Below are 24,006 nucleotides of genomic sequence, written 5' to 3'. Positions count from 1 at the left end.
TAAAAAATTCTAAAGGAAGCACCCTCTCTTTTCCTTGTAAATTGTGAAAGAAGAAATAGCAAGGGAGGGGCGCCTGGGTGGCTCAGTCGGTTAAGCGTCAGCCTTTGGCTCAGGTCATGATCTCAGGGTCCTGGGATCGAGCCCCGCATCGGGCTCCCTGCTCAGGAGGGAGCCTGCTTCTCCCTCTCCATCTGCCTCTGCTTGTGCTCTCTCTCTCTCTGTCAAATAAATAAATAAAATCTTAAAAAAAAAAAAATAGCAAGGGAGAGAAAGTTTTGCATAGCACATTTACGCATTTATATTATCAACCATACTATTATAGTAGTACAATATATAGTTAATATATGATAGCACAGCACATTTACGTTAAATTTATCAGCTCTGTTAACAAAATGGATCTTGCAGGGGCGCCTGGGTGGCTCAGTTGGTTAAGCAACTGCCTTCGGCTCAGGTCATGATCCTGGAGTCCCGGGATCGAGTCCCGCATCGGGCTCCCTGCTCTGCAGGGAGTCTGCTTCTCCCTCTGACCCTCCTCCCTCTCATGCTCTCTGTCTCTCATTCTCTATCAAATAAATAAATAAAATCTTTAAAAAAAAAAAAAAATGGATCTTGCAGATAGCCTAACATCTGTCTGCTGACCCTGACAATGATGACTATAAGAACAGCTCACATGTTTTTGAACACTTCCTGAATACCAGACATGCCAAGTGCTTTATATAATTGCACTTATTCCTCCCAGCAACCCTGTTAATATCATCTGGCTTTTATTACGATATTACATTGTTATCATATTGTTATAGTTGAGTACATTGAAGCTTTGAGAAGTAATTTGCCAAAAGTCACACAGGCATCTTAATAAAGGCTAATAAATTTTGAGTACTTACTATATATCTGACACCATTCTAAGCACTAAGTGTACTGACTTATTTACGCCTCAAAACATTATCCCCATTTAGCAGATGAGTAAACTGAGGCACACTGGGCTAAGGTCACCCAGCTGGTAAGTAACACAGCTTGGCTAAGAACCCAAGCCGCCTGGCTCCAGATTCTTAACCACGGAGCTCTACACCACTCAGAGGTCACAGCAGAAACCTGAACTTGGGCAGGCAGTATGTAGGAACTAAATTGTTCATTATTCTGCTGTCCTGCCCAGCAATTAGGTCAACTGACATTTAGACAAGGAGTACATGCACATTATTCTCATTCATTGAGAGGAAGGGAAACAGTAAATAAGTCACAAGTTCAAATACTATGTTCTTTCTTTAAGCAGCTAATACTCACTTCTCACCTCCAAATCGCCTCCACCATCAGATTTCCCTAACTCAGTCTCTCTCTACTTCCGAAGCACTTTGCAAATACAGTTGACCCTTGAACAACATGGGTTTGGACTGTGTGGGTCCACTTATATGTGGATTTTTTTTTATAAACACAGTACAGTACCGTAAATGTATTTTCTCTTTCTTATGATTTTCTTAACAACATTTTCTTTTCTCTAGCTGGTTTTATTGTAAGAATACAGTCTGTAACAGCCATAACATACAAAGTATGTATTAATTCACTCTCTATGTTATTGGTAAGGCTTCTGGTCAACAGCAGGCTGTTAGTAGTTACGTGGATTTTTGACTGGGGGGTGAGAGAGAAGTCAGCGTCCTTAACCCTTGAACAGCACTCACTAGAAAGCATTCTGCAACTGATCTGTCCCTACGTGCGGGTTGCTGCACACAGTCCCAGGAGTACTCGCCCTGTTTAATGCCAGTCTGGCCCACTGACTTGTGACCCCCAAGGGCAGGGACCGTCTATGTCCTTCCCTGCTATAATCCCACCTCCTAGCCCAGTGTCTAGTACATAGGAAGCCATCTATACATATGCGTTGAATGAATGAAGAGTAGATGCTTAAAAACCCAGAAGGAGGGCGCCTGGGTGGCTCAGTTGGTTAAGCGACTGCCTTCGGCTCAGGTCATGATCCTGGAGTCCCTGGATCGAGTCCCACATCGGGCTCCCTGCTCAGCAGGGAGTCTGCTTCTCCCTCTGACCCTCCCCCCTCTCATGCTCTCTCTCTCTATCTCATTCTCTCTCTCAAATAAATAAATAAAATCTTTAAAAAAAAAAGAAAATTATAAAAACCCAGAAGGATATAAGTTTATACAGAAAAATGCCATGCTTGCCTCAATAACGCATATGTGGGGCTCTTCCTTATGACCGTCCACGGGCACCATAGCTTGAGTCATGACCCATTCCTGGACAGCGTCAGTAATGTGCGGCACAACTGTGGAAAGAAGTCCATGGTCACGGTCATGAGAAAGGAATGTGTTCAGGTCTTTGGACCTCCCAAATAACCTGAAAGCCACTTGGCAAATGAGACAAACTACAGTGCTCATGTTATTATGCATTTTACTGAAATTCATATAGGCACAATATAGGTTTAATCATTTAAATGGTATACCATTTCTTTTGAACCTGGCCGACCACAGAGAACAAGAAACAGCAGAAACGCCATCTTGGAGGCATCTAGAAACACCTATAATGCCAACTAAAAACCACAAGGAGGGCTGTCAGGCGTGCTGCGTGCTGGATTCCTTGGGGGAAGAAAGACGCAGAGTGGCCCAGCGCTGCAGACTCTGTGCAGCCCACCAGCCAGCGGAGAGGGGTCCCCTCAGAGGGTGTAGCTGAGCCCTGCATGCTGACCAGGGGCCTGTGGCTGCTAATGTCAGCTGAAGAAGCCAAAAGGTGACAACCCTCCACAAGCATTTGAGGCCCGGAGGCCCCTTGGTGGTGAGCAGGGCTGCAGCTACAGATCTCTGCTGAAGGGACAGAAAGGTGACATCCTTGCGGGTGCACGGGGACATCCTCACAGTGCAGTCAACTAACCTAATGTGCTACACGAAGCAGGAACGTGGCCCTCTGGGAAGCTGAGGCGAAGGAACATCTGCTGTCTGCTCTACCTCGCACCTGCTGCTCCCTCAAAGTGGGAGGAAGTGGTCACCCACTGGTGCATTTAGAGCAACCCACATTACACGCGCTGTTTGGCCCCTTTCGGCGGCAGGGGTGGGGTGGGGGTGGGGGGCGGTTGGCCGGGCTCTGCCTCCACGTGGGCAGCCCAGGGATCAGGAGTCAGAGCCCAGGCATGGGGCCCTGTCCTCTCTCCATCATAGGGACATGGCAGGTGTGAGGCAGCAATTCTCCCTCCTGTGGGTCTTCCCTAGATCTACACTCAGGGGGAAACTATTAGAAAGCACAGCTGTAGCTGAGATCTAAGCCACACATCCAGTTTCAGTAATTACACAGCTGATCTTTTGATCTCCATCTGTTCCACCCCCATGTCTACCTCTCAGCGGGATCCAACATGCAATTTAAAGGAGATGGGGAGGGGCACCTGGGTGGCTCAGTCGATAAGGGTCTGCCTTCGGCTCGGGTCATGATCCCAGGGTCCTGGGATCGAGCCCCACATCAGGCTCCCCGCTCCGCGGGAAGCCTGCTTCTCCCTCTCCCGCTCCCCCTGCTTGTGTTCCCTCTCTCGCTGTGTCTTTCTCTATCAAATAAATAAAATTTAAAAAAAAAAATAAAGGAGATGGGGATTATCACCTTTACCCTACCAGGCGGGAACACATGAATACAAGACTTGCTGGGGGTAGGGGAGAGACATGGGAGGGCAGGGGTCTCTCCTAAGACAAAAGAGAATCATACCACTCAGGAAAAGAGTTGATGAAAAAGGGTCTGACCGTACTACCAGCCACTGCAATTCAATCCCCTAGTCCCTCCCGACACTGTCCTTCGAAGGGGAGTGATCCACATCCATGCAAAGATACAAGAAGAAAGGAGACAGACAAAATAAAAGACAGACAAAAAACAAACCAAAAAAGTCTGCACCTCAATCAGGTAAAAATGATGAATGAATGGTTCTGCATGGATTTTATAAATAAAAGCTAAAGACAAACAGATATAGGGACTAGAGAAAACAGTAACATTAGTAATAAAGAAAAAGACTGAAGAAACTACAATCAAGAACATGGAGGGTGAAGTGGACACCTCTGAAGAAAATGAAAAGGGAAAGAAAGCAAGGATTTGAAAAGGATTAGAACTTGTAGAGCTCAGGGAGCCCCTCACTTCACGTCTATTTTGAGCAGGGTATGGGTGCTCAACACACAGGACTCGTTAACCTTTGTGGAATACATTACCTTGTACTGTTTTCCCCAGGTAATCGCCACGCCTCTCTTTATTGATCACATGCTGATATATCTTCCCAGTGGTGATGTTGTTGTCTTTATAAAGGTTAATATCCAAGAACCGTTCATAATTTCCAAGGTCTAAATCAACTTCTCCACCATCATTTAAGACAAACACTTCACCTGAGGTAAAAAGGCAATGTAAATATTAAAAATTTGCTTTCAGGGGCACCTGGCTGGCTCAGACGGTGGAGCGTCCAACTCTTAATTTCGGATCAGGCCATGATCTCAGGATCCTGAGATCGAGCGCCGGAGACAGGCTCCCCGCACTCAGCGGGGAGTCTGCTTCTCTCCCACTTCCTCTCCCTCTGCCCCTCCCCGCTGCAAGCACGTACACTCTCTCTAAAAATAAATAAATAAAATCTTTATTTTTAAAAAATTTTTATTTATTTATTTATTTGAGAGAGAGAGAGAGCGGGAGCAGGGGGAGGGTAGTGGGAGAGGCAGAGGGAGAAGCCGACTCCCCGCTGAACAGGGAGCCAGACATGGGGCTCCATCCCATGACCTGAGCCAAAGGCAGATGCTTCCCTAACTGAGCCACCCAGGTGCCCCAATAAATAAAATCTTAAAAAAAAAAAAGTACGTATGCATTATATTCCTCGAAGAGAAAGAAAAACTGTAGATGACAAGTCTTTAAACAGGTTCTTAGATTTAATGTAGTTTTAATAAAAATTCCAACAGATGTTTTTCAACTTGAGGATGACACTAAGGTTAATTTGTTAGAAAAACAGGTGTGATTACCAAAACAAACACACAAAAAATAAATTAAAAAGCCCTTATAACAAATAAGAGTGAGTAAAGGAAGCTTGAAATACATATGCATACATATATTTCAATATATATAAAGATGGAATAAGATAGTATCAACAAGGGGCGCCTGGGTGGCTCAGTCGGTTCAACGTCTGCCTTCGGCTCGGGTCATGATCTCAGGGTCCTGGGATCGAGTCCCGCATCGGGCTCCCTGCACATCGGGGAGCCTGCTTCTCCCTCTGCCTCTGCTGCTCCTGCTTGTGCTCTCTCACTCTCTCAAATGAATAATCAATAAATAAAAATCTTTAAAAAAAAATAGCATCAACAAATACACAAAACCAAAATATCCAAAAAGATCCCTATTGGGGCTCCTGGCTGGCTCAGTAGGTGAAGCATGTGACTCTTGATCTTGGGGTTGTGAGTTTGAGCCCCACATTGGGTGTAGAGATTACTTTTAAAAAATGTTGTTGTGCCTGAGTGGCTCAGTCATTAAGCGTCTGCCTTCGCTCAGGTCATGATCCCGGGGTCCTGGGATCAAGCCCCACATTGGGCTCCTTGCTCTGCGGGAGGTCTGCCTCTCCCTCTCCCACGCCCCCAGCTTGTGTTCCCTCTCTCGCTGTGTCTCTCTCTGTCAAATAAATAAATAAAATCTTAAAAAAAAAAAAAAACAAAATCTTTAAAAAAACAAAAAACGAAAAAAACAAAAAGATCCCTATTACATAAAAGAATTTAATATATCACTTGAAAAAAAACAAAAACCCAAGGGTATCATCACAAATCAAAGTACATAAAACACTCAGAAATAAACTTCAAAGAAATGTAGGACCTATATTTACAAAACTTAAAAAGCTTACTTCAGAGACATAAAAGAAGGTATGAATAAAAGGAAAATCACTTCTAAAGTTCCTGAATGGGCCAGTCAATATTTTCCAGTGTTTAATTCTTCCCCAAATTAATTAATAAATTTAAAGAAATTTTTGTCAAAAACTCCAATGCAATTTCTTGTAAAGTTGGACAAAATTATTCCTAATTCTGAAGACAACAAACACTTTGAGGTTAAGAAAAAACAAAGGAACAACAAAAAAAGGTTAATGCTTTGCTAGAGGGATAATAAAAACACCTTTCTGCACCAAAAAAAAAAAAAAGAGAGAGAGAGAGAGAAAACAAAGGAAGAAGAAAAGGAATGTGGAAAACTCTGACCTATTTAATAATAAAAAGCTGCAGCTTTTAAAATAATAGGCAGGAATAAACATAGAAATCCAGAAGAGAACAGAGTACAAAGACAGACCTGAGTATAGACAGAAATGTAGTATATAATGAAAGGTGGCATTTCAAATCATGAGGTAAAGGATGAAATCTTTGGGAGGCCTTGGGCTCTGCACTCAGTGGGGAGTCTGGTTGAGATTCTCTCCCCTTCTGCCCCTCCCCCCACTTGCACACTGGCTCTCTCTCTCTCTCTCTCTCTCAAATAAATAAATAAATCTTCAAAAAATGTTTAAAAAAATATCCAAAGGAAAACTGGCATAACACATGGGATTAGTCAACTATACTGCATACCAAACCACCCTAAAATCTTAGCAATTTACAAAACGTTTATTGATTTCTCCCTCAGGTTACGTGTTATGTGGGGGCTGTGGGTCAACTGTGAGTCTACTTGGTCTCATTCCAGGACCCAGACTGAAGGAGAAATCCCTTTATAGGGCAAGCCGTTCTCATGGCAGAGAGCAGAAGCACCAAAGAGACAGAGCCAAATCATGCCACTGCACTGAAAATTTCTGCTTCAACAAGACAGATGTCACATTCACTAATGTCTCCTAGGGAAAAACAAACCACATGACCAAATAAGGTCACCAACCTCTTGGGTTTGCCCAGGACTAATAGGATTCCCAGGATTTGGACTTTCAGTTTCAAAACCGGAAAATTCCAAACAAACCAGGACGCGTTAACCATCGTACATGACCGAAGTCCAAAGTCAATGGGACAAGGAAATTTACTCCACAGAAGGAAGTTGGGTAACAGTTTCAAACAAAAATACAATCTACCCATCGACTTGAATAAGTCATTCCACAGACAAAATGAAAACCAAAGAAATCTAAATTAGAACAATGAGATACCCTTTTTTGTTGTTTTTTGGTTTTCTCTCAGGTTAGTAAAGTTTAAAAAGAATAATATTCGGGGAGGGGGGTGGGGGGATGGGTTAGCCCGGTGATGGGTATTAAAGAGGGCACGTACTGCATGGAGCACTGGGTGTTATACGCAAACAATGAATCATGGAATACTACATCAAAAAAAAAAAAACTAATGATGTAATGTATGGTGATTAACATAACATAATAAAATTTTAAAAAAAAGAATAATATTCAGCAGGGGTATAAAAAAAACAGGCCTTCTTATACACTGTTGATTTGTATATAAATTGGTGCAAATTCACAGCCCTTATCAGAGAATTCTTGGGAAAAAAGATGGATGTTGAAATTTGAAGTTTTTCAGATTATGGAAAAGGTAATACAGAACACTTGCCATATATTAGAAAACACCCCAAATGCAAACACTTTCCAAATGGAATAAAGACTAGAAATAGTCACGGCTTTATGAAGATTTTTCAATTTTCAAAACTTTTGAAAAAAGACTATAAATAGCCACAAACTTATGAAGACTTTTAAATTTTCAGAACTTTCTGGATTTTACACTTAATAGGTAAGAGATCATGAATCTAAAAACCTTTGGTAATATGCATTATACATCAAAAGCCTGAAAACCATACCTACCTGTGAAATCAGAAATTCTGCATGTAGGCATTTATGTTTAAAAAAAATAAATTTTAAAGATTTCCATCACAGTGTTGTTTATAATATCAATACATTGGAAATTATTTCCCATTATTGTATAGATTCTGTGCAGCCTTTAAGAGTATAAAATATAGGGGTGCCTGGGTGGCTCAGGCGGTTGGGCATCTACCTTCAGCTCAGGTCATGATCCCAGGGTCCTGGGATCGAGCCCTGCATCCGGCTCTTTGCTCAGCGGGGAGCCTGCTTCTCCCTCCCCCCTGCTCATGCTTTCGCTCTCTCAAATGAATGAATAAAATCTTTAAAAAAATTAAAACAAACAAAAAGAGTATAAAAATATATAAATGTCCACAGTACATTGTTTTAAAAATTAGATTAAAAATAAATAAAATCTTTAAAAAATTAGATTAAAAACTGACGTGACTATAAGATTCAATTCATGGGGCGCCTGGGTGGCTCAGTCGGTTGGGCGTCTGCCTTTAGCTCAGGCCACGATCCCAGGTCCTGGGATCAACCCTCACATCAGGCTCCCTGCTTAGCAGGGAGCCTGCTTCTCCCTCTCCCTCTGCTATTCCCCCTGCATGGGCTCTCTCTCTCTCTGTCAAGTAAATAAATAAAATCTTTAAAAAAAAAAAAAGATTCAATTCATTTAAAGTCCAAAAATAAGCAAAAGTAATCTCTGGAGTTAATGGTTACTATATGTCAAAGAGTTTAGAGAACATTAATTAAGGAAGCATTTTCCTGATTGCTGAAAAACAACTCAGTTATGCTCATCTGTCCCTGCTAGTAGGTTAAGCAGTGTATTATGTCGTGCATAATAAAAACAAAACGAAAAAGTAAAAAAATAATAAGTAAAAAAATAAGCAGAAGTAACTTACAGTGTTAGGAGACAGGATAGCAGTTACCTTGGTGGTTTCGGTGGGGAAAAACTAGAAGGGGCATAAGGGGGAGAGTTCTGTTTCTTGATCTGGGGGCTGGTTACACAGTATGCTCACTTTATCAAGTGGTACACTTATGATCTGTGCACTTTCCTGCTTGTATGTAAAAAGTTTAAAAAGAAAGTATGTAAGTGCTAATGCCTTTTTAAAAATAATGAGCATGTACATTAAAATGTCAACATTAATAATAGTTACTCAAAGTGTTGGGAAATGGAGGACCTTTATTTTCTTCATGCCATTCTATATCGTCAGTATAACTGTCAATATATACCATATTGTCTGACTTTTTCTCTTAACAATGAAGTGTTAAGAGAACTATATTACCTTTATGATAAAATAAAACAAAACATAATTTGTACTGTACAAAGTACAATGAAAATGGTATCCTTATACACTGTTTTCCAAAAGGGTGGACTAATTTGGAATGCCATCAGCAATCTGAAAAATGTATCAACAACCACGAGAACATTCACATGGTCATAATGAATGATCCAGCAACTCTACTTCTGGAACTCTGTCTTAAAGAAATTACCCCAAATACGAGAAAGAACTGCAATTTAACCTAGTGCCTTATAAGAGGGGGAAGTTATTCTCTTTCATACCGTGCTCGTAAGGTGAAAAAGTGCCTGCATCGATGTTAATATAGGGGTCAATTTTGATGGCAGTAACTCGGAGTCCACATGATTTTAGAATCGTCCCAATGCTGCTTGCAATGATCCCTTTACCAATGCCTGAGATGACCCCTCCAGTGACCAGAATGTACTTCATTGGTGGAGGAGGTGGCTGGGTGCCAACACCCAGAAATATTCTGAAAGGTAATAAAATTAAGAGTCAGGGAAGAGAATCATATTCTCAAAGCAGTAAAGCAAGAGTGAGTTAAACCAGAATTTCAAAAGCACACAGCATTTTTCCATATAAAGTAAATTTTTGAAACAAAGTCTTATTTTCTAGGTTTTCCATTTTTGGCTCTATGCAGAAATCGGTGGACACTATCTGCAAGCAAAGTGGCTGGCTCCATTGCCCTGATTTTCCATTTACCCCAACTCTATCATGTGACAAACTTCATCATGAGAAACCAAATTTCCCTGGGATTCAGAAGCATGGTAAAATTTTTAAGAGAAAATGATCTGGAATCAGACTGATCTATACAAGCTGTACCTGGGCAAGTTACTAATCCTTTCTGTGCCTGTTTCTTCATCTGTGAAATGGAATAAAAAATACCAGTCCCTTGGAATATTACTCAGCACTAAAAAGAAATGAGCTGGGGTGTCTGGGTGGCTCAGTCGTTAAGCGTCTGCCTTCGGCTCAGGTCATGATCCCAGGGTCCTGGGATCGAGCCCCACATTGGGCTCCCTGCTCTGCAGGAGGTCTGCCTCTCCCTCTCCCACTCCCCCTGCTTGTGTTCCCTCTCTCGCTGTGTCTCTCCCTGTCAAATAAATACATAAAATCTTTAAAAAAAAAAATGCTTTTAAAAAGAAATGAGCTATCAAGCCATGAAAAGACATGCGGGAAACTGCAGTGCATATTACTAAGTGAAAGAAGTCAATCTGAAAAGGCTACATACATACTGTATGATTCCAACTATTTGACATTCTGGAAAAGGCAAAACTATGGAGACAATAAAAGGATCAGTGGGTGCCTGGGGTTGGGGGGAGGGAGGGATGAATATGCAGAGCACAGAGGATTTTTAGGGCAGTGAAACTATTCTGTATGATACTATAATGGTGGATACATGTCATTATGCATTTGTCCAAAGCCACAGAATGTACAAGGCCAAGAGCAAACTCCAATGTAACCTATGGAGCTTGGATGATAATGATGTATCAGTGTAGGTTCATCATTTGTAACAAATGGTTCCAGATGTTGATAGTGGGGAAGGCTGTGCATGTAGGGGCAGGGAGTGTATGAGAATTCGGTGCTTTCTGCTCATTTTTGCTGTGAACCTAAAATTCCTCCAAAAAATAAAATCTTTTCTTTTTAAATCAGTCTTCAAATATGCCAACATTTAAAAAATCTCATAGGTGGTTGTGAGGATTAAATGAACTAAGGAATAGAGGAGAGGTCAGCTGATGCCCATTCTGATTTTGCAGTCTCCTCCACTTTCAAAACAAACGATCAGGACTTGAAGGTGTATAAGGTTATCTTACTGCAGAGCTCTGAGTTCAACTTAAACTAGTCGACCATGGTCAAGGCGAGTAAACTGTAGCCATCCAAAACATACATGTCCCATCCCAAATGGCTTCCCTAAGTCCCTGGACCTACCTTTCTTTACACGCTCCAGTTGATCACATTCAATGCCATTGTTCCTCTTCCCTAGCCACCTGGCATTCCATTCACTCCAGCTAGATTTAGCCCAAAAGATTAACCACCAATCCAAACCCAGAATGCTCCTCCTGTAGATCTAAAATGTATCTGAATATTCACCTCTTTCCGCTCCTACTGGCCCAGTTGGTCATTATAGGGGTAATCTCTTCACAGCTCTCCCTTACCCACCCCCCTGCTGATTTCTTCTATTTTAGTAAGTGCCCCTCCTCTAGAGTCAGACAGCCTGGGTGCAAATGCTGATTCTGTTATTTACAGCTATGACCCTGGGCAACTTCTTCAACTTTTCTAAACCTCAAATTTCTCTACCTGTGCAGTAAACAGAGATCATAACAGTGCCTGCCTTATAGAGGCGTGTGGGCATTTACAAAAAGAGTGCCCAAGTGCTTAGTGAAAGCCGTTACCATTTTTCACAGCGATCTACTCATCATTCAATCAGCTCACAAATGTTTATTATAGGTCTATTATGCTTAACATGTTCCCAGGTCCTGGGGACACAGGGGTAGACAAAAAGTCAAGGTCCCTGCCCTCTTGGACTTCACCTTCCCTGTGGAATTAAGAGGCAATTTGAAGCCAGCATCCATTTTGTTAGCTGAGATGAAAGAATGAATTCTAGAGGTCATATCGCCCCCAGGCACAGCTGGAATGGCCAAGGAACCTGTAGGAATGCAACTCCATTCACTTACAAGTAAAGATAAAATTACCAGCGTGCCTGGGTGGCTCAATCGGTTAGGTGTCCACCTTCAGCTCAGGTCATGATCCCGGAGTCCCAAGATCAAGTCCCGCATCAGCCTCTCTCAGCAGAGAGCCTGCTTCTCCCCTTGCCCCTCACCCCCCTCGTGTTCTCTCTTTCTCTCTCTCTCAAATAAATAAATAAAATCTTTTAAAAAAAATTTTTAAAGATATAATTACCAGAGGTACCTAATGAAATCTCCAACATAAAGAACAAAGATATTTTTCAGATTCCAAGTCTCTTGAGATAGAAAAGACCTCCAGGGGACCAGACGAAGCTCCACCAGAGCACCTGCTAGCTAGCATGATCTCATGAGCCTCCAATTAATGGCGTCCACCTTCTCAGGAGACCCTGCCCCAAATCTTGCCCTTAAAAACCCCTACTTGCAAGCCATTGGGTAGTTTGGGACTTTAGAGCATTACCTCCCCGTTCTCCTAGGTAGCACCACACCAATAAATAGCCTATCTTCCTTCACTGCAAAAACTCAGTGTCAGCTTTTATTGGCTTGCTGAGCATCGGATGGACAAACTCTACTTTGGTTCGGTTACAAAATGAGCACTACTGTCATTGTCACACTATTAAAATGACTTCTTATTTGTAAAAATTAGCAAAATTGAAAAACGTCATTGAAAACTGGAGTGCATTCATGTGAAGTCACAGTATGTGGTTGTCAAAAAGCCTAAGAATTTTTCAGAAAAAATTCCCTTATATAGAAGGATATAAAATTGAATATAATATTATCTCAACTATGTTTTTAAATTAAGACTAATCAAAAGTACATCAAAAAGCTAAATTTTAAGGGGCGCCTGGGTGGCTCAGTTGGTTAAGCGACTGCCTTCAGCTCAGGTCATGATCCTGGAGTCCCAGGATCGAGTCCCGCATCGGGCTCCCTGCTCAGCGGGGAGTCTGCTTCTCCCTCTGACCCTCCTCCCTCTCATGCTCTCTGTCTCTCATTCTCTGTCTCTCAAATAAATAAATAAAATCTAAAAAAAAAAAAAAAAGCTAAATTTTAATACTTAGGTGGTTGGGCTGTAGGGAATTACTACTTTTCTATATTTTTAAAAAGCACAAGATGCCTTTTTAAGCACATCAGGTATTTTACAATGTCCTTCTTCAAAATGTAACTTAAGGGGCGCCTGGGTGGCTCAGTCGTTAAGCGTCTGCCTTCGGCTCAGGCCATGATCTCAGAGTCCTGGGATCGAGCCCCGCATGGGTTCCCTGCTCTGCAGGGAAGTCGGCTTCTCCTTCTGCCCCTCCCCTGCTCGTTCTCTCTCTCTCTCCAATAAATAAATAAAATACTAAAAAAAAAAAAATGTAACTTAAGGGATGCCTGGGTGGCTCAGCCGGTTAGGTGTCTGCCTTCAGCTCAGGTCGTGATCCCAGGGTCCTCAAATCGAGTCCCACATCGGGCTCCTTGCTTGGCAGGGAGCCTGCTTCTCCCTCTGCCTGCAGCTCCCCCTGCTTGCGTGCTCTCTCTTTCTCTCTGACAAATAAATAAAATCTTCAAAAAAAAAAAAAAATGTAACTTAATACCAAGGAGACACCTACTCCTTTCTACCTCTTGTAAGCAAACAAGTAAGTTTGAAGCAAGTTTTAAAACTGCAGGAAAAAGCTACTTCCTTGAATTGAGTTGTTTTTCCCCCTGTGAAGACCGAAGTTTTTCATTTACTCCTATATGCAGTGAGCAGAACCGACTGTAAAACAGCAATGTGCAGAGGGGCTTCTGTCTGCTGTCCAATAAAAACATTACAGGAACTACCTGTGTAATTTTAAATTTTCTAGTAGCCATATTTAAAAAGTAAAGAGAAACAGGAAGTTAATTTTAATAATATCTTATTCAACCCAATGTATCCAAAATACCATCATTTTAACACACAATCAATATAAGAATTCATTAGTGAGGTATTTTACGTCCCCCCCCCCCTTTTTTTGTACTAGGTCTTCAAAATTCGGTGTGTCTACTTCAGCACATCTCAATTCAGACTCACCACATTTCCAATGCTCAAGAGCCACATGTGGCCAGTGGCTACCACACTGGACAGCGCAGGCCCAAGAGCAACTGAAAACATCAGAAGCACCAAGAGACACTTTCTCAAATGACGGCCGTTTAAAAAATAATATTAGTCAAAAACAAGAGTACTTACTGAATGATCCCATTTTACTAAGTTCTACTAAAGCAGGCAAAACTAAGCTATGATAGAAAGCAGGCAGGTGGGGGGGGTTGTGGACTGACTGGAAAGGGGCACGAGGGAACTTCCTGGGGACGCTGGAAACCAGATGGTGTACGTCCACGTTGGAGTAGTGGTTACACGGGTGTATAATTTGTCAAATCTCTGATCTGCACCCTTAAAATGGGGGCATTTTGTTGTATGTAAATTATACATCGAATCTGTAAAAACTGTTGCCGAAAGAAAGCTGTTTTGTAGCAGCAGCGTACTTAGCCCCAGTGCGCCCTAAGCAGCTATTCTGGGGAAAATGCTAGGGTCGTTGTTCAACCAGTGCACTGGGCGGGGGAGGGGACAGAAAGGCCATTTCACTCCGCGCGGGGCTTCACTTCCGCCAACGCCATCTCGGGGCTCTCTGGGCTCCCGAGGCCAGGGAGAAATGGGAACCGGGGTGCAGCCGGCCCTTGCGCCCCCTTCCGAGGCCCGTGCGGGGAGAAGCGCACCCCGGGAACGCGACGCTCCGGAGCCCCGGTCGTGGGCCGCCGCAGGGCGGGCTCCGACGGCACTGGGCGCCGGCAGGGCAGCCCCGGCCCCCGCCCGTCTGCCGTCCGCCGGCGGTTTGCGTGCGCCGGGTGCGGGGACGCGCCGGTTGCCTGCCCCTCTCCGACCCGGCGCGGGCGCCATCGGCGAGGGGACAAAGGCGCCCGGCCCCACGTGCGCGCCTGGACTGGGGGCGCGGAGGCCCTGGGGACGCGGGGTGGCCACAGCGCGGAGGCCCTGGGGGTCCGGGGAAGGTCCGGGCGGGAGGTTACCTGCGCGGTGGTGGTGGCGCCGGGAGAGTGGCCGGTGGGGACAGCGCGCTCCGCCCCGCGGCGGGCCCGCGCTCACCTGTAGGGCTGGGGAAGGGGCCGCCGCTAGGGGTGTCCCTTGTCGCCACCGGGTCCTTCCCGCCGCCCGCGCGGGCCTCGGGGTGCGCGGCGCCCTCCTCGCCCACCTTTCCCTCTCCTGCTGCGGCGGGCCCCGCTGACTCACGCTGGTGAGCTTGGGGTTTGCACCCGCGTTTGTGCAGTGCTCCAAAACAAGCGTCTAAAAAGTCACTCCTCAGGCACAGACAGCTTCCCGCCACCCTCCGCCCTTGATGCACTTGGCCCCAGGCCTCGGTCAGCCCGGGGACTGCTCCTCCCCTCCGTGGCTCACTTAGCAGAGGCACTTCGGGGGCGCGGGTGAACGCCACGTTCCCGGCGAGCCCCTGCCTCTTGGCAAGGCGAGATCCTCACTCGGGTCCTCCCGTCCAGTTCTCACCACTGTAAAGAGCTTCACACTGTCCACAAACGTTTGTGGATCCCTTACTGCGCTCCAGGAACTGCAGAAACGCTAAGAGGACTCAAATAGAACTCGACTCCTGCCTTTGAGGGGCTCACAGTCCAGAGGCAGGTCTACACGTCTATTGAAATCAGTAAAGTTCCCTGAGGCGCCTGGCTGGCTCAGTTGGTGGAGTTCGATCTCAGGGATTGTAGGTTCAAGCCCTGTGTTGGGTGTAGAGATTACTTAAAATCTTAAAAGAAAAAATTAGTACAGTTCCTCAAACAGTACTAGTGTAACAAGAACAACAAAAAAAGTGGGGTGGAGGGCAATCAGGGCTTCACCCACTGAATTTTTAAGAGTATTTGGAGGATGGCTGGTGCTGGGAGAGGACACAGGTTATTCAGGGGAAGGGAAGAACATCCACAAACCACTGAAGGAGAAAGGCTCTAACTGGACAATAGAAGGGTTTGAAGTTGAGATGGAAGAGTTAGGAAAGTGGTGAAAATTTTGAATAACCAGTGTGAGTCACTAGAGAACCAAGTTAGACAAGTGTCATTGAAGACCTAGGGGAGTTTAGAAACCATAGTGTGTAATGATGCCCAGCTATGATTTTGCCAGCTATCTATAGGTTGATATATAAATATGGATATTTATGATAAAAGCAGTTTGTGGGCTGAGTAGAGGGAGGTGAGTGAGGCAGTTGAGGGTCCGGGAGAATGTGATTGTGGTATTGAACTGGGCGTCTAGTCCACACAGGAAAGGACCGAGAGCAGTGTGGACCTGATAGACTAGGAAGAAAAGAGACAGAACTAAAGACAAAGGCCTATGGGAATAAGGGAGCTGGCACACTGTTACCAGCTGTGGCGTTAGCACTGGAGACTTCAAAGGGGAAGTAATTCCAGGAGATGATTCAGTTTAGGGTCTGACATCTGAAACAGAGTCAAATGAGTGGGTTGAGCATCCACCAGGCCAGTGTGTGGGACACTGAGGTCCCTGGAATTTGGAGGAGTCCAAGGAACCAAATCTTGAGGCCAAGGAACCAAATCTTCAGGGAATGTGGAGGAGTGACCCTGAAGCTAATAGATGACGGCAACAAGGATGGGTGGAGGTTGTACGGCAAAAATTCAGTGAGTTTCAAAGCAAAGGGGAGTTTCTCCCCACCAAGAGTAATGTCATGGAAGAAGAAGGAAGGCACTAGGGTCAGTGATGTCAACTTCTGGAAAAATAAACAGAGGCTCCACTCAGCAGGAAGTGTATGGAAGCCCCAGGTCTTCATGGAGGCCAATAAATAAATTTTTTGAAAAGGAGGAAACAACTTTGGGGTGCCTGGATGGCTCAGTCAGTTTAAGCATGTGACTTCAGCTCAGGTCATGATCTCGGAGTCCTGGGATCAAGTCCCACATCGGATTCCCTGCTCAGCGGGGAGTCCGCTTCTCCCTCTCCCTCTGCCCCTCCCCCTGCTCGTGCTCTCTCTATCTCTCTCAAATAAATAAATAAAATCTTTAAAAATTAAAAAAAAAGGAAACACCTTTGAAGCCTGGAGGCATGGAGAGGTTTGTTATGAAACAAGTCTTCCAGAGCATCCTATGGAAAGGACACTCATGAAATGGGCTGACATCAATGGTGATATTCCCCTGCCACATATGTAAGGTTTCCTTCCACATTTCAATACTTCATTCCCTTTTCACAGCCAGGACAATTACTACGATCCCCTTTCTATAATGAAGAACCTGAGGCTTAGAGATGTGAGGTGTCCTGACCAAAGGTACATTACGAGTGGGAAAGCCAGGACATCAATGTAAATTGTCCCCAAAGCCAGATTCTTCACCACAGGATGTGGGGCCTTATCCTTATCTTATTCTATTCCTCTATGTAGCTAACAGATGGAAGATATTTTGTGAATACAAAGGGATTATTATGATAACTATTGTATTATTAATCCAAAATGGGGAAAAAATTGAACAGAAAAACAAATTTGATAACAGGATTCAGATTGACTGATTTGGGGTGGGACAAGAATATCCTCTTCATGGCCCACTACCAGCATAGCAATAAGAATAAAAAAAGAGATGAAAACAAAGTCTGTCATTAAGTTGATTGCTCGTGCTCTCTTATAATCTTTTATTTTGAAGAATTCTACCTTTCAGAACCATTGTAAAACTGTCTGTTCCCTGGGGAACACAGCCTTTACTGTGGTTTTGGGTGTTCCTGGAGATAAGGCAAAAGTAGAGCTGAATGGGCTGGGCCCCACCTCTGCACTATATTTATGCAGGTGAAGAAACTTGAAGGGCAGAAAGGACAAATAACAGGTCAAGGTTATTCATCTATTAGATGGTGACATTAGAACCTTCATTCCTCTAGGCTTCTGACTGAAATTCTGGGCTCAATCCAATCATACTTGAAACAAATATCCCTTTTCAGTAGTGTTGACCACTTTTAGGTTCTTACTGACATAAATCCCAGAAAATACTGGTCCTAAGATGTCTCCTGACTTTCAAAGCTGAATCAATACCCAGACTCTAAAAACAGGTTGGAATATCATTGATGCCACTGAACTGTACACTTAAAAATAGTTAAAATGGGGGGCATCTGGATGGCTCAGTTGGTTAAGCGTCCAACTCTTAGCTGAGCTCAGGTCTTGATCTCAGGGTCGTGAATTCAAGCCCCGCACTGGAGTCCACACTAGACGTGCAGCCTGCTTTAAAAAAAAAAAAAAAAGTTAAAAGAACAGATTTATGTTATATATATTTTACCACAATTTAAAAGATTAATAGTGTAATATACCAAAAACCATTGAATTGTACACTTTAAATAGGTTAATTATATGGTATGTGAATCATATCTCAATAAAGTTGTTTGGCCTTATTAAGCCAAAATCCTGGACCTGAATTGTGAATATACCTCAGGCTGGAAAACTGGAGAGCAGGGAAATCAGAATCAGAATCTGTCATAATCTGTCCCCACATACTCCCACAGGACACTGGAACTAGGTGAGAGGAGGAGGAATAATGGGTGTCCTTCGCCAACAGATTGCTTAAGACTGTGCTTGTGAAATCCGTTCATGCACTCCCTGCTCTGGAGGGGTAGTTGTTCACTTGACCAGTTTTTTTTTTTTTTCATTTACATGTTATTACTGAAAAAATTAAAGGTACAGAGCAGCAGACATAAAAGTTTATAACCACCAGCTTGGACAACTGTCAAACCATGGCCAAGCTTGTTTCATCTATATCCCTACCCATTTCTGCCCCCCTTCCTGTATTAATTTGAAGCAAATGATAGACATCCTATCATTTCTTTGGTAAACAGCACGACTCTCTAAAAGAGAAGAACTCCTTTAAGTACACACAACACCATCACCACAATTTAAAAATTAACAATCCCTATGTCCATCAACACATAAATGAATAAACAAAAAGTGGTATATACATGCAACAGAGTATCATTCAGCCTTTTTTAACAGCCTTTTAAAGGCAGAATTTTAAGAAAATTCTGACACATGCTACGAACGGATGAACATCAAGGACATTTGCTAAGTGAAATGAGCCAATCACAAAAAGACAAATATGGTATGATTCCACTTATATGAGGTTCCTGGAGTAGTCACACTCATAGAGACATAAAGTAAAATGGTGAGTGCCAGGGGCTGGTGGGAGGAGAGAATGGGGAGTTGTTTAATGGGTACAGTTTCATTTTTGCAACTTGAAAAGACTTCTGGAGATTGGTTGCACAATGTGAATGTACTTAACGCTACTAAACTGTACACTTAAAAATGGTTAAGATGTTAAATTTTATGGGTATTCTACCAGAATTAAAATTTTAATAATTTCTTAATTTTATGAACTATCCAGTACTCAAATTTCCAATTCTTATAAACGTCATACTTTTCCCCCCAATGTTTGTTTGAATTAGGATCCAAATAAAATCCACAGATTGCCACGGATTATGGCTCTTAAAACATTTCTGACCTATAGGTTTCCCTTCCCCTCTCTTCCTTACAATTTATTTAAAGAAACAAGGTCGTTTGTCCTGTGGTTTCTCACAGCTTAAATTCTGCTGCCCGCATCCCATGGTGTCCTTTAACACTTTCCTTAGTCCTCTGTATTCCCTGTAAATTAGTCGTTGGACCTAGAGGCCCTGGGCCAATTTTGATTGGGACTCAGAAAGGGGCTAAAGACCTCCATTTCTGCGGCGACGGCCCAGCTGGACCTGAAAAGGCGAGGCTAAGCCAGCAGCCAAGCTGCTTAGAGAGACAGAAACGCCGTTTACACGTCAGAGTCAGTCACCTAGAAAAGCTGGGGAAGGACGAGAGAGGACCGGGCGGGACTACGCTGGGAAAACCCTTTGTCTGCTTTCCACGCACGTCATAAAGTTACTGAAATAAACAGCCAATGGGGGAGGGGCCTTTGGCGGAAATGACATACGTGCGGCCGGCGGCAGAGCGGCCATAGAGACGGGGAGACGGATAGAGAGGCTGCTCCAGGGCCGCACTTCCGGCCATCTCCCTGGGAGACGTGCATTGTGGAGCCGGGAGCAGGCCGTGCCTGTTAGGGTCTCCGGTGGCCGGGACCGCTGGAGCGGCCCCGCGGGCGGGATGTTCCGGGGTTTGAGCAGTTGGCTTGGCTTCGAGCAGCCGGCGGCGAGTGGCCGGCAACCTGAGGGAGACGGGCAGGTCGAGGAAGACGCTCCACCCCAGCAGTGCTCCGAAGAGGTGTCAGAGTCGGCGGAGGAGGAGCCGCGGCAAGCGGGGGACCAGGAACTGCTTCATCAGGCAAAAGGCCTCGGCAGTGAGTCTCCTCCGGCCCTCGGGACCAGAGTGTGTGTGTGTGGGGGGGGGTGCCCGCTCCCTTCTCTTGACGCCCGAGGGCGCGGACCCGACTGGTTGGGGGGTGTGGGGTGGGTGGAAGGGGAGGAAGGTGTGTCTGTCACTTGGTCGTCTTGGGACAGGGGAGGTTGATGAGGATCTGGGCAAGGCCGAAGTTTCATCTAGCAGTCAATCCTGTGCCTGAAGTTCCTGGTGACAGGTCAGTCTTTACGAGGTGTGTAAACATTGGGAGCCAGGGCTTCCGTAAAACGGTGTGGTTCGACGTCTTTAGGTTTGACAAGGAATCTTTTTTGTTTAGTTCTCCAGCTTTCACCTCCACACGCCCACCCCCATGACGGGGGACGTTGGGGAACTTTAGTTGGTTGGAAAAGTGCCCTTTGTGCCCTTAGGGCACAGTGTGTTGTCTGAAGTAAAATTGCGGGCAAGAGTTACCGAAGGCCGCCCTCAGGCTGGTCTCCTTTTTAGGTGCAGTGGAATCTTTTTTTTAAGGCGGGAAAGTAGCAGTCCATTTTTGTCTGTGATGCAGGTTTCGGTACTAGATGTTTGATGAACGATATCTCATTTAATCTGTTAAACCTCCCAGTGAGTTGGGAGAACAAGCGCAGAGTTACTGGCTCAAAGTTACACTGATAGTAAGCAGTAGACGTGGAATTTGAACCTAGGTCTGTCTAATTTGAAAGCCACAGTCTAGTTAGGGAGGAGAGTAAAAGTAGTAGGTTTGAAGAATAAACACAGAGCTCTGGTAATTCTGATTCTGGAGACCTTGGCGGGCTTAAATAATAAAAGAAAACGTCTTTGAGAAGGTGGGGCCTAAAGCAGATTGCACTACAAGTGAGAGACCTGCACCAAAGGTAGATACTAAATTTAGCAAGTGTTTTTTAAGAATCTACTAAAAGGCCAGATCATAGGGGAGGCTGGAGCCTGAGAGTGGAGAAACACATATTTGAATGAGAAAGGCTCTAACATTTCAAGAAGTTTGGGGAGGGGGCCGGGAAAACAGACATAATCTCAAGATATGGCAGTACAGAATCTCAGCTCAAGGTCCCCAAACAGTGCACAAGAGAAATAAAACTTAAGTGCTGTGCAACAAAAGCTCTAAAGAGCGAACAAGTGTTTTGTGTGTAGAAAACTGAGAAGAAATGAGCTTGCAATACTCAAAAGATGTGAGATGAATTGGACTAGAGCAGAAAGGCTATGTTAGGTATTTGAGATAGATACAAGTGGGACCACGTTAGGAAAAGCAGGGTATGGGTGTTTACTTCATTTCATAGAACATAGAGAACTATTTTCGTTGATCTTCAGGGGACTATCAAAAGTCGCTTTTTTTTTTTTTAAACTAATTTCCTATGCCTAACATGGGGCTTGAACTCACAACCCTGAGATCAAGAGTCACATGCTCTAGTGACTGAGCCCGCCAGGCACCCCAGAAGTCAGTTATTAAAACAGCGAGGGCTTTATCGTCAACTTGAAACCTCACGTTTGTATTTACTTATTTTTTAAAGATTTTATTTATTTATTTGAGAGAGCAGGGGGAGGGGCAGAGGGAGAGGGAGAAGCAGACTCCCCGCTGAGCAGAGACGTGGGGCCCGATCCCAGGACCCCGGGATCATGACCTGAGCCAAAGGCAGACGCTTAACCAGCTGAGCCATCCAGGCGCCCTATATGTTATCTAAAAAGACTCCCCTCTCTCTTTTTTTAAAGATTGTTTTTATTTATTTGAGAGAGAGAGAACGAGCAGTGGGAAGGGGCAGAGAGAGAGAGAGAGAAGCAGACTCCCTGCTGAGCAGGAAGCCCCGGGGCTTGATCCCAGGACCTCCCTGAGATCATGACCTGAGCCCAAGGCAGAGGCTTAATCAACTGAGCCACCCAGATGCCCGAAAAGACTCCTCTCTTAAAAACTGAAATTAAGTGCCTCTGAGCCCGACTCCCACTACGTAGATTCATTTCTTTAGCCTTTTAAAATCTACGTGGGCTCTTACACTCAATACTACCTAAATACTTCTGGTTCATGGTGATCTATTTGTAAATTTAGGCAACTCACCAGTTACAAATGGTGGACACCCAGGCCTAGATTCCACTCCCTCACCCAAAACCGAACCTTCCCATCCTTGGTCCTTCTTCCTGATAAACTCTGGCCTCCTAGGATTACCTGCTTCAGAAGGAGGGCAGTTTATAAGGGAACTCACAGAAGAGCTCCTCCCTACCTCCCTGAAGGCGTCATGCCCCAAAGTAACTTCTAATTCAGCACAGATTGGTTGCTTGATTTTTGTTAAAGTCGGCCAAATTGAAGCTTTTTCTGTACTCTTCCTTTAAAAAAAAAAAATCCATACCTCTGAGAGTGTTAAATACACGAGTCATTTGCACAGTTTAAATAAGTGGGAGGATGGCCAAAAATGAGCTTTGGTTTTTTCAAAACCGTCTCTAAGGCCAGTCCATGCCCAGAAATGGAGGAAGGACAACCTCCTCTTCTTTGAAAAGTGCTCTTAGTATTTGCAGTGGAACTGTATTAATTAGGCCATCCTCTTTTTCTGTAAGGAAAGTGCATTTCAAGTTCTAGGTGCCTAACTTGCTTAGTTTACAACTAAGAAGGCCCCAAAAGTTAGTGTGTATGTAGGAAAATATATGTCTGCTTCAATACAGAAGTAAAATAACTGATTCAGTTCTGATGACAAACCCAGGTTTACCATGAGGGAGGGCAGTGCAAATGGTCAAGAGCTTGGATCCCACATCTTATAAACAATAATAAAGAGAACTGGGGATTTTAGCTTGAAGAAGAAACTTGGGGCATTGCTCAAAATTCTGAAAGTTTTTTTGTAGAAAAGTCATTCTATGTTACTTAAGAGGACAGATCTAAGTCTGAGAGGTAGGAATGACAAGGAAAATGAAAAGGATTTTCTAATTAGAGGGGGATAACAGTAATAATTGGCTACACTTTGAAATCATGTGCTCCCCATCCCTGGAAGTAGGGCTACCTGGATAAGAGGTTCAATTAGGTAACCTCTAAAGCCCCTTCCAACATGAAGATTCTCAAATTGTATGAAATACAGTATTTTTGAAAAATTAGCCAGCAATGGCTTAAGAATATTGGTTTTCTAAGGCTTTGCCTTAGAAACCACTATCTGCTCCTTATTTTCTTATTCTAGCAGCAAGCCTTAATCTCTTTATTCTTTTTACTCTGACAAATGTATGCTTTTTCTGACCTTTGAGAACCTTCCCACTTTCCTTTATCCTTATCATTCCATTCAGTTCGGTATGGACAAGCCCTTGTCACTTGCTCATATGAGATGAGGCAGTATGGAATTGGGGCACAAGCTTGCCAGTTAGAAGCAGATAGCTTATGTTTGAGTTTCCTGCATTGTTGTCTTTATTGTGATACCATTTGCAAATTATAGAAAATTCAGCTGCAAGTTACAGAGAATCCCACAGAGGCATAATGAGAAGACCTTGATTATGTCGGAAGTTCCCAAGACCACCCCTAGGTTTGATGAGCACCCACCAAAATGGGGGTTGTTTTGGCAAGAAGGAAGGGGCTAGGCATTGGATAGGCAGTCAGCAGAGTCTGCCGCTATCTTAATGGGCAAATCATTTATCCTCTGTGAGCCTTGGCTTACCTATCTGTAAACTGGGCAGATTATACCTATTCTTCCCAGGATGATTGTGAGATTAAAATGACTACTTTCATTGTTAGCAGTTTGCCCTCTCCTTCCATAAGGCTGCGTCGTCATACTCACCGAGAGCCATTTTACTTAATCTTCCTTTCTTCTTTGGTTGCTGCTTTAGTTCAGACCTCTTTGTGCCTATGTTCCTGAAGTGGACATTGTACTCCTATTACTTCCTGTTAACTCTTATCTTAGTCTCAATTTTTTCTAACCACTTAATGAAAACTGTCTTTAACTTGGTGTCATCCAATATATTAATTTGCAAAATTAATAAACCACTTCTCATCTTTATGAGCTTCTTAC

The 24,006-nt window shown here is 43.9% G+C and overlaps 2 protein-coding genes across 6 annotated transcripts in view; one reads left to right on the top strand and one right to left on the bottom strand.

Annotated features, from left to right (window-relative positions):
- Window positions 1-15,078, bottom strand: part of CTPS2 (CTP synthase 2) — a 99,018-nt gene extending 83,940 nt beyond the window's left edge. The window contains exons 1-4 of one of the 4 annotated variants that reach the window (XM_078064967.1): window positions 14,730-15,078; window positions 9,300-9,505; window positions 4,176-4,346; window positions 2,166-2,266 (exon numbers count right to left, since the gene is read on the bottom strand). In XM_078064967.1, coding sequence (XP_077921093.1) covers window positions 2,166-2,266; window positions 4,176-4,346; window positions 9,300-9,465 — 438 coding nt within the window. In that variant the 5' untranslated portion in view covers window positions 9,466-9,505; window positions 14,730-15,078. The remainder of the gene's footprint in view (window positions 1-2,165; window positions 2,267-4,175; window positions 4,347-9,299; window positions 9,506-14,729) is intronic. The other 3 variants (XM_078064968.1, XM_078064969.1, XM_078064970.1) reach the window with 3 other exon arrangements.
- Window positions 15,079-19,676: 4,598 nt separating this feature from the next.
- Window positions 19,677-24,006, top strand: part of SYAP1 (synapse associated protein 1) — a 28,986-nt gene continuing 24,656 nt past the window's right edge. Inside the window, exon 1 of one of the 2 annotated variants that reach the window (XM_078064672.1) lies at window positions 19,677-20,006. In XM_078064672.1, coding sequence (XP_077920798.1) covers window positions 19,814-20,006 — 193 coding nt within the window. In that variant the 5' untranslated portion in view covers window positions 19,677-19,813. The remainder of the gene's footprint in view (window positions 20,007-24,006) is intronic. The other variant, XM_078064671.1, reaches the window with a different exon arrangement.

The sequence above is a fragment of the Halichoerus grypus genome, chromosome X (genome assembly GCF_964656455.1).
Source record: "Halichoerus grypus chromosome X, mHalGry1.hap1.1, whole genome shotgun sequence".
NCBI classification, from domain to species: Eukaryota; Metazoa; Chordata; class Mammalia; order Carnivora; family Phocidae; genus Halichoerus; species Halichoerus grypus.
This window is presented reverse-complemented; position numbering and strand designations above follow the sequence as displayed.